This window comes from Capra hircus (genome assembly GCF_001704415.2).
Source record: "Capra hircus breed San Clemente chromosome X unlocalized genomic scaffold, ASM170441v1, whole genome shotgun sequence".
NCBI classification, from domain to species: domain Eukaryota; kingdom Metazoa; phylum Chordata; class Mammalia; order Artiodactyla; family Bovidae; genus Capra; species Capra hircus.
In genome coordinates, this window is record NW_017189516.1 from 9,866,605 (window position 1) to 9,876,911 (window position 10,307).

A 10,307-nucleotide genomic window follows, 5' to 3' on the forward strand; every position below is an offset into this window, starting at 1 on the left:
CGCCCTTTGCGATCCCCGGGACGAGGTAACGCGCCCCGGGCGGAGCCGCCAGGCCCTCCGAGCTCGCTCCAGTGGGTGTGGCTCGGCCCCCCCGCGCGCCCGCCGCGGCCCCCGGCTCCTCTCACGGCCCTATCTCCCCATCCCACCCCTGCCCGCAGCCCCAGGGCCCCGGCTAGTCCTGATGTCCGAGGCGGCCGGCAATCTCAATAGCCTCCGCATGGCGAACGTGGCCCTGCGAGAAGAATTAAATGCCCTTCGCGGGGAGAATGCCAATCTGGGCCTTCAGCTCGGCAGAGCCCTGGCCGAGGTCAATTCCTTGCGGGGCAATGTCTCGAGCTACATGCGCTGGCCGGTCCCCGGGGTGCCCGCCCTTTCTGAGGAGAACTTTGAGTTCCCGCTCAGTGAGATCGACGCCGCTCCCGAGGGAGAACTGCCCTTCCTGTGCTGGCCTCCCCCGCGCACCGAGCCCGAGTGTGCCCCGGACGAGCTGTTGATTAGCGTGATCCAGGATTGCGGTACTTCCGGCGCACCCACCGACCCACCCCCGATGCCCAGTCCACCCCCGCCAGCGCTGCCCCCGTCTCCGGCCAAGGAGCTGCCCCCGCAGCCTCTTCTGCCGCCGCTGGAGCGGCCTGAGATAGAGCCCTTCTCGGGCGACCCAGTCTACCTGGCTGAATTCTTGATGCAGCTAGAGACTTTCATAGCCGACCATGAGGATCATTTCCCCGGGGGCGCTGAGCGGGTGGCCTTTCTGATCTCCTTTTTCGCTGGTGAAGCCAAGGACTGGGCCGTCTCAGTCACCCAGGAAGGAAGCCCCCTGCATGCCAACTTTCCGCGCTTCCTAGATGAAATCCGTAAGCAATTCTGTGGCCCCATTCCCCCAAGCGTGGCAAAAAAAGCCATCCGCAAGCTCAAGCAGGGAGACTGTACCCTGGGCAGCTATGCAGATGCTTTTCAGTTCCTGGCTCAATTCTTGCCTTGGGATGACTGCCGCCTTCAAAACCAGTTCCTCAAAGGCTTATCAGAGTTCTTCCGCAAGGAGCTCTTATGGTCAACTGAAATGGCCGACCTGGACGAGCTGATTCTCGAGTGTGTGGAGATAGAAAGAAAAGTGCGTGTCCCCAAGCCAATGCCACTCCCTGGGGTTCGCAATATCTTCTTCCCTTTTGCAGCAGACCGTAATCTCGAAGGTGAAGAGGGAGAAGAGTGCCACAGTGGGGATCAAGATGAAGAGGCACGCAGGCGCAGGATTCTCAACAAGGACCAGCGGAGGCGCGTGAGAGCAATCCAGCAAGAGACCAGGGGGGAGGAGGAGGAGAAGAGGAGGAAGAGGGAGGAAGAGATGAGGAAGGAGCTGAAACAGAAAGGGGAGGAGGACGGGGAGGAGGAGGAAGAAGAGGAGGCAGAAGAAGAGGAGGAGAAAGAAGAGGAGGAAGAGGAGGGGATGAGGAAGAAGAGGAAGAAGGAGGAGGAAGATCAGAGTAAGGATAAGAAAGAAGAGGAACATGAGGGTGGCCGCCAGGAACCAGAGCAGGAGCCCGCGCAAGAGCCCGAGCAGGAGCAGGAGACAGAGGATGAGACCCAAGACGATGACCTGGATGAGCTGATGGAGATGGAGCCCACCTATGCCAACGCTTCATCCCAGACTTCTGGCTACTATCATGAAAACTTCCTAGATGTGTCGCCTCCCATCATACAGCCCAGCAGACGCAGGAACCAGAATCGACTCCCGCTTCTGGAGGGCCTTCCAGGTATCAATTCACCATTCTACAGTTCACCGCCGCTAATTCGCCGCGCAGGTCGCCTGGGGCAACGCCAAATTCGACGCCGTCCCCCAGTGCTATTTCGCCTCACTCCGAGGCAGGGGGGCCACCGGGCTGCACGGGGCCGTATTCGCGTGTGAGAGCTGCAGTGAGCTGCCCCCTCCCCCACAACACACCCTTCCACTGTGTTCCCTGCCCCTGCTTTCGCTGCCACACCTGCCTCATTCACTGACCAGTACTTAAGGGAACTTAAGCTCCAGACCTGCAGAACCCCAAAACCTGGAGGACTCCAGACCATCCCATGACCTTGACTGGGGAGTGACACTCGGGAAAGGAGGGCGCAGTGATAGGTCTCCTCTCGGAGTGCACTCTGCTCATACCTGCCAGGATCTAGAGAGCAGGTTTATGGGCCTGTTCCCATAAATGAACTGGTCACCCTCTTGTATTTCCCCTCTAGTTCCAAGCCCTCACCTCTCCTGTGTTAATTCACACTGTATTCTATGGTTTCATCCTCTGGCTGGCTAACCTGGACTTCACCCAATGGCTCACTGCTCTGCCCCGGACAGGCTCCACTGAACTTCTAAAGCCACTGAAGCCACTTACTAGGTATAATTGGTGGACAGCAGGATGCTATCAAGAAACGTACCTGGAAGCCTACACTTGCTTCAGGTCACCCCTCCAGCAGGAGGGCCCTGAAGAGGCCCCTCCAATTAGCCCAGTGAGAGAATGCAAAGCCACATGTCCAGTGGATCACCCAGCTGAGACCTGTCTTCAACTGACTGAGCAAGCTGGTTCCACCTTCCCACAGACCATGGGCTTAGGGCCTGAGAGCTCGCCAGATCTGGGACCCTTTCCTCTTACTTCACTGCTCTCCTGGGCATCCCTAGTGGACACAGCCCAATATTCCACGCCCTACTCCTTTCCTTGACATTGCCTAAAGGGTAGGCAGTTAGGCCGGGGAGGAGGAGAAAGCAGCAGCAACAACTCAATTTGACCCTGTAAGGAGTGACTCTTTCCTTAGGGATGGTGGTCTCCTCTGCTGGCCAGGCCTTGGACTGCAGTCTCCAGCCGCAGGTCTTGGCAGAAGATTTGCCATTCTTGGGGTTCCAGAGGTGGGTTAATTGGCCTTTCCTTCCCAGAATGCCAGAGAGAGAGGTCCAAAGCCTGCTCTTCAACTCCAATGTGAAGGACTCCTTAGTACTGAGAGGAGAGAGGAAGGTTCTCTCTACAGAGACTGCCTCCTGCAGCTTTGCAACCGGGATGACCTCACGTCTCTCACATGAGGGGCAAGCCATAGCCTGATGCTGGGCATTGAGCAGATGGTGAGGTTTCAGAGGTTGACTGCCTCCTAGTAACTCCTGGGGCTTCTGGGTCCTAACCTAGGGGCCTTCACAGAGACCTGCTGCTGGCCTTGGGTCCAGAAGACACGGTTCTGCAGTGAAAAGTACATACTGTGTTACTCTGGCCACAGAATGGCAGCCAGATCCACTGATGGCCTGGACTGCCCTCCACACTGGCCTTCCTGCACAGGGCCTGGCGGCTGGGCAAGTGCAGCCAAAGTGTCTGTGGCCAGAGGGAAGAAAACATAGTCAATTAAACCTCTGTTCCTCACTGGAGTCTGACAGATGACCTCAGCCCAGCCTTAGGAGTTTGAGCTCAGAGGCAAGAAAAAGGAGCAGGAGGAAGAGGAGTCACAGAAACCCAGTCCTCCGACTGGTTTCCGGTGAGGTCTCTATTCATCAGTGGGAGGTAAGAAGCACTTCTGTTGCTCACACATTTCTCAGCCTGGGGATTGGTGGAGCCAGGTTCCTATAACCTGTTGCTATCTTTTAAAAAAGCTACTCCCTTCTCCAAATAGAAAAGTAATACATAATCATTATAGAAAATTTGGCAAATAGAGAAAACGATGGGGATCCAAAAGCCACATTCAGAATCCCACCACACAGATAAGCCACACTCTTAACGCTTTGCTGCCTTTCTTTCTAGTGTGTTCTTGCCATGTCTTTTCAAAGCTGAGATTTGTGAACTCTTGATCAGCAGGATTTAAAATGGCTGCCACCTATGTAATCACACAGACTGAATAACATTTGAGCTTTCTCCTAATGTGTTGGACATGTCAATTGCCTGGTTTTCCCCATCCCCACCAGTTCAAAAGTAAATAAGCTTGTAAAGAAAATTTTGTCTGTTTTTCAGCTATTTTCTCAGGAGAGAGTTCCAGAAGGAGGCCTGCCATTCTTCAAAGCTGTGGACTCTTGTTTGCTGATGGTTAATCAACATTCTGGCCCTGCTGCCCATGTCCCTGTCAGAGAAGTCCAAAGGACAGGTGCCTTCCACCCACGCTTCCAGGGACCCCTCATCACAGGCCCTGCCTGTTCCCATGGTGCTTTTCATCCTGAGCCCATGTAGCCTCGGCCAGGGAAAGAACAGTTGAGCAGTGAGCTGGTTTGTGGCCCTCTGGTGGCAAGGGAGCTTGGGCTCCCCTTTGACCCTCTTCCCCTCCTTTCCCAGATCTTCAATATTGTGATCTAACAGCCACAATAGCTGTAAGAGGAACTATGGGCTTTGGGCTATTTCTTGGGTTTAAAGAGGGGTGGGTGGGGGTGGGCGTATGCATGCAGGGGTATGAGGGCAGCCCAGGGATTCCCAGAGACCCGGGGAGAAATCATTTGAAACCAATGTGTTATTGTTGTCTTACTGTGTTGTGAAGATGAGAAATTGTTCTGTATGCTAAAGCTTTCTCCTCAATAAAAAGATAAAGGGTGTGTAAAGACTGTGTTTCTCTGGGTTATTGAGCAAGCACAGAAGACCACCTAGGAGGCATTAGGTACTTCCCAGGCACTTCGCCTGTATCAACCCTAGCCTGAAGCCTTGAAGTCCTTCAAACTAAGGGCTCCAGCCTGCTGAATCTGTGAATGGCAGAAGCTATCAGGAGGGAAGTGGAGGGACTAGGCATATTAAAAACAGCATTAGTTCTCCACTAACATAAAGATACGAGCGCACTAGCCTTACCATCCTGTAACAGTGCAGTGCCCCTGGCCTCCAAACACAACACACACGCGCACACAGGACTTTGGAGGGAGGGAGAGGGGAAGGGGGAAGGCCCTTCCACTTCTTGGCACTAGATGGCGCTATGGGGCATCAGTGAGAAAGCTGGTGAAGATTTTCAAATACACTCTCAGAGCAAGTCCACGCGGACACTGTCCAGCAAGTATCCACTGCTCCTCACAGACTGTGGGCTCAGAAGAAACTGAATCCCATTCTGGGATTTGCTCAAGTTTCCCAGCCATGAGCTGAATTTTCCCCACCTGGGACAGTGGGTGAGAACGCTTATGGAGTCCCTACCAGTGGCTCTGCCAGGGACTTCACACCCGTTATCTCATTCATCTCACTCTCCTCTTACAGATGAGGAAACTGAGGCTTAGAAAGGAGAAAGCCTGGCCCAAGGTTTACAGCTGCTAAGTGGCGCTATCATAGCACCACAGCTGCCCATTCCTCAGCTCTAGGGATGCTTCACCCCTCTCCGCCTCCCTCTACTGGCCCTCCAACAGGGTCTGTCCGGCCCTGCCCACCACCGTACAGACATGTGAGAAACAAAGCCCGGCATCAGATGTGCGCTTGCTATGCCTCTTTATGGGGAAGGAACAAAGGGAAGGAGGGAGAAAAGAGGGCGGAAACTAGCGTGTTTCTGACCGTGTGCCAGGCACTTTCACCACATTTCATTCCCACACTCAGTGAAGAAGGTAATGGTGTCTTCTTTTAGAACTGAGGGACCTGAATTTCAGAGATACTAGGTTGCATGGTGGACTTGGGTCATTGCGACTCCCAGATTTACACTCTCTCAATTCTGATACTCCAAGCCTTTTCCCAAGAAAGCCCGGCGACATGCTCAAGCCTTAACCTGACCGAATTCTGGGTCTTTGCCAAAGCAACCAGGTGCCCGATCTCTGGAAGTTCCAGAACCAGCCAGTTCTGTCCTTCAGGGAAGGGACTGAAGAGCAAGGCAGGCCAGTGGCGGGGCTGATTTTATGGAGATGAGTATGCATGAGTGTGTGGCTGACAACTGCCCCCTTTTGGGGAGGAACAAGGCTGTGGGGCCATGAGAAGCATCAGTGAGTACTGGAGCTCCCCTTTCTGCTTTAGGGGATCAGATTAAGTCTCCAGCACCCAATGGAGTTTCTCATGCCATTTCAGGGAGAGCTAGGTGATCCCAGATTGCGTATGTGATGGCCTGTCAAAGGAGGTGGGGGCAAGTAAGAGCAGGCTCAGCCTTGCCAACCCTTGCAGTGGGGAGCCCTGTGAGTATAGGAAAAAGAGCCCTGTATTCCAGTCTGGTCACACCACTGACTGGATTTGGGACCCTGTGTGACTCCCAATCCTGCTTAGGACATAGTTTCCTCATCCATATAGTCCCCTGGACCCAGCACACAGCTATCCAGCACAGGTATTAGCATTTCATGATCCACACAGGATCACAACCCTAGTTTAGTACATAAACAAAGAATACATGGGCTGCTGGATGGAGACCTAGAGGTAGGCTGCCAAGGGCATTAGCAAGATGGCATTAAGTTGGAGGACTAGAGGACCCCCTCCAAAACGGAGTCAGGAACCACCCCCTCCCAATCTAACTTGGAAGGATGTGCTGAAATGACCTTTATTAGGTGCACCTGTGATATCTTGCAGTTAAGTTCACAAAACCATCTGCAGAAGCTTGAGTGGGGAAGATGTGGATGAGAAGAAAGCTGTGAAAAAAAACTGAAAGTTGATGGGGGCCTGAGGTGATGCGGGCTTCAGGATTAATCAGCAGAGTGCCATGGGTGCCAGAAATGCTAATACCTTTCAGGGCTGCTGCAACAGAGTGCATGCAGGACTCAGGAGATGGCGGGCCGTACCTGGGATCCTGGCTGCCCAATGGAAGTGAGCAGGCTGTATCTCACAGAAGCCCATTTGCATGCCCCAAACAAGGAAATAGAACAAAAGCCCAAAAGAGGCAGCTTAAGGTCACTTGCTCCGTCTGCAGAGTTCAACTGTGAGGTCTAGCAATTAGACATCCAGAACTTAGCCTCCACCCTCCACTCACACCCACACTGGCGGAATCAGAATCTCCAGGAATTTCTATTTCTAAAAAGCTCCCTAGGCAATTCTAATGACTAGCCCAGCCCAGTGCAGAAAAGAGCCTTGGAGGCCAACCAGCTCAGGTGACATTTAGTGGCCAGTTTGGTTCTGAGCCTTCCCACAGAGCTCCCTGGAGCAGGAGCCAGCCTGGAAATCCTGCACCAGCATGTGGTATGGGATCAAGAAATATTTGTGCAGTGATCCCCCAGCATGTAGCGTGGCCTGGCATGAGCTTACCCCTCCAGGACACTTGCTCAGGCTGCACTTCCTGAGAGAGGTGTGCCATGAGATGGGCCTGGCCTTGAGAAACCAGGTCCACCAGAGCCTAGGCTGCCAGAACGGACTTTCCTGGGGCCTTGGCCCCTCCCGGGGGATGAAGAAAGGCATTAACAAGGCAAGAGATTATCTCTAAGTAGGAGTAGGGGCTCCACCTCCAGCTAGCACTTCCTGCTTCCTGCCTAGACTAGGGAAAGCTCCACAGATCACTTCTCTCCAGGGACTCCACAGACAGAAACACAAAGCCCAGGGTTCTTCGTTGCCCTGGTAACAGCGGGACCTACTTGGAAGAAAACAGTCTCTGAAAGGCTTAGGAGGGTGGATATTTCCTTTGGCTGAGGGCAGGCTCTGACCTGCTCTTCGAGGCCCCCTCTCTCCTTCCTGCCTACCACGCAGAGGGGTAGAGCTGGGGCCTCTCATCTCAGCTACTCTCCTAGGAGGGCAGAGCCAGAAAGAAGGGTCCTGGCTATTTATTCTGCTCTTGGAAGTGTTAGCCTGTGAATTCACGGCGATTGTCTTTTGGCGTAAAGAAGACTTTCCAAACACAATGAAGCTTGAGGAGGGCAAGCACCCCCAGCAATTGTGGTCCTGATCCCACCTCCTCCTCACCACTTAGTGCAGAGGCTGAGCCAGAGGGAATGTCAGAAGCTCCAGGCTCCTCCCTTCCCAGTTTAGCCCCGCCTCATCTCTCTGCCCACTGCTGAAGTAGCCTCCCTATTGGGCTTGTTTGTTGTGGTTTAGTTGCTCAGTCATATCCGACTCTTTTGCAACTCCATAGACAACAGCTCACCAGGCTCCTCTGTCCATGGGATTCTCCAGGCAAGAATAGTTGAGTGGGTTGCCATTTCCTTTTCCAGAGGATATTCCCGACCCTAGTCTCTTTTGTCTCCTGCATTGGCAGGCAGGTTCTTTATAGTAGCGCTACCTGTTGGTCTAACCAGCCTCTAGTCTCTACCCCTTCTAAGCAATCCACCTTCTGCAAGCTTGCTTGTGGGGTGGGTGGGCATGGCTCTTTGAACAGGCAAATCTGGTTCTGTCGCTACTATATAAAAACTTTTCAACGGCTCTCCTTCCTCTATTGGAACATTTGTGGACCAGGTTCTGACCTTCCTCACTCAGTTCAGTTCAGTCACTCAGTCGTGTCCCACTCTTTGTGACCTCATGGACTGCAGCACGCCAGGCCTCCCTGTCCATCACCAACTCCTGGAGTTTACTCAAACTCATGTCCATTGAGTCGGTGATGCCATCCAACCATCTCATCTTCTGTCATCCCCTTCTCCTCCCGCCTTCAATCTTTCCCAGCATCAGGATCTTTTCCAATGAGTCAGCTCTTCACATCAGGTGGCCAAAGTATTGGAGTTTCAGCTTCAGCATCAGTCCTTCCAATGAATATTCAGGACTGATTTCCTTTAGGATTGACTGGTTTGATCTCCTTGTAGTCCAAGAGACTCTCAAGAGTCTTCTCCAACACCACAGATCAAAAGCATCAGTTCTTCAGCACTTAGCCTTCTTTATCATCCAACTCTCACATCATACATGACTATTGGAAAAACCATAGCTTTGACTATACGGACCTTTTTAGGCAAAGTAATGAATGTCTCTGCTTTTTAATATGCTGTCTAGGTTGGTCATAACTTTTCTTCCAAGGAGCAAGCATCTTTTAATTTCATGGCTGCAGCCTTCCTCACTATCTGGTTATAAATAAACTGCCATCTCATCTGCCCATGCCAACCTTCTTCCCTCTTCCATTCAATCCAAACCCCAGACATCCTGAATTACTTTCTTCTTTCCTTACATACCAGACTCTTTTATGCTTCTGGCCCTTTGCATGGCCTATTTCCTCTGCTTTAAAAATTCATAAGCACTCCTGGCCCACTCCAACTGGTGATCTCCTCTGCTCCCAGACCACTTCCTTCTTAATGCCGCTTTCACTGCCCAGACAAGCTCATCCATTTCTGAGTCCCCAGTTGCTCCCCTACCCCAAACTCCAATACTCTATAAGGCTTGAGTAGATTTCTTTGGAGGGAATGATGCTAAAGCTGAAACTCCAGTACTTTGGCCACCTCATGCGAAGAGTTGACTCATTGGAAAAGACTTTGATGCTGGGAGGGATTGGGGGCAGGAGAAGAAGGGGACGACCGAGGATGAGATGGCTGGATGGCATCACTGACTCGATGGATGTGAGTCTGAGTGAACTCCGGGAGTTGGTGATGGACAGGCAGGCCTGGCGTGCTGCGATTCATGGGGTCACAAAGAGTCGGACACGACTGAGTGACTGAACTGAACTGAGAGGCTGGTTCATGACCCCAAATGAGCTTGGTATTCATTTGTCCCCTTCACGTGTAGGGGCTGCACTGGCAATAGACTTTGGGAGGATGGGAGGACTGGCCTCCTGAGATCTGGTTGAGGGCTGACGGCATATAAGTGGAGCTGGGAGCAGCCCTCTCCCCGCATTAAGCTGGAGGTGTGGACAGTAGGAACAAGTTGGGGAAGAGAGTGCAGAGCTTGTTGTTCATCCCCAAACGACTCCCCCCTTGATGGTCCCCATCTGTTTGGAGGAGACGGGCAGTTGCTTCTAATCAGCCATGTGGTGAAGAGAGACCTCTGCTGGCCTTGAGAGTCACACAGACCTGGCTTTGAACTCTGGCTCAACCATTTCCTTGTGTGTATCCTTGGGTCAGTCATTTCACCTCTCTAAGCTCCAGTTTCCTTTTTCTAAAAACAGAGATAGTAATAGTATATATATACACACACACACATATATATATATATATATTAGGAGATATATATATATATTAGTGAGATAATCAATATGAACAACAATAATAAAAATAACTAATACTTATGAGCAGCTACTATTAAGATCCCCTAGAGAAGGAAATGGCAACCCACTCCAGCACTCTTGCCTGGAAAATCCCATGGACGGAGGAGCCTGATAGGGGTCGCAAAGAGTCGGACACGACTGAGTGACTTCACTTTCACTTTCAAGTGCTTTACATGTATTAACTCATCGAGTCATTGCAACAACCCTATAAAAGTAGGTAAGTTGGTAGTGTTATTCCCCACTTTGCAGATTGAGAAGCAGCAGGGAAATTTGAATTTGCCTAATGTCACAGCACTAGCACACAAGTGTTTTTGAGCCCTCCAATAAGATAA

General features: G+C 52.1%; 1 protein-coding gene across 2 annotated transcripts; it reads left to right on the forward strand.

The window, feature by feature from the left end:
• Positions 1–32: 32 nt before the first annotated feature.
• On the forward strand, positions 33–4,551 carry RGAG4 (retrotransposon gag domain containing 4). Of its 2 annotated transcripts, none has more exons than XM_018043799.1 (2): positions 33–1,751; positions 3,957–4,551. In XM_018043799.1, exons 1-2 carry the CDS (start codon positions 182–184, stop codon positions 4,031–4,033), a joined length of 1,647 nt encoding a protein of 548 aa, XP_017899288.1. In that variant the 5' UTR covers positions 33–181; the 3' UTR covers positions 4,034–4,551. The 2 variants fall into 2 exon arrangements, with proteins under 2 accessions (XP_017899288.1, XP_017899287.1); XM_018043798.1 differs by having other exon boundaries at positions 33–3,512; positions 3,957–4,532.
• The last annotated feature ends 5,756 nt before the right edge of the window (positions 4,552–10,307 follow it).

Bases quoted from the DNA above. Each gene is read 5' to 3' on its own strand.
- RGAG4 (XM_018043798.1), top strand. From the start codon at position 182: ATGTCCGAGGCGGCCGGCAATCTCAATAGCCTCCGCATGGCGAACGTG.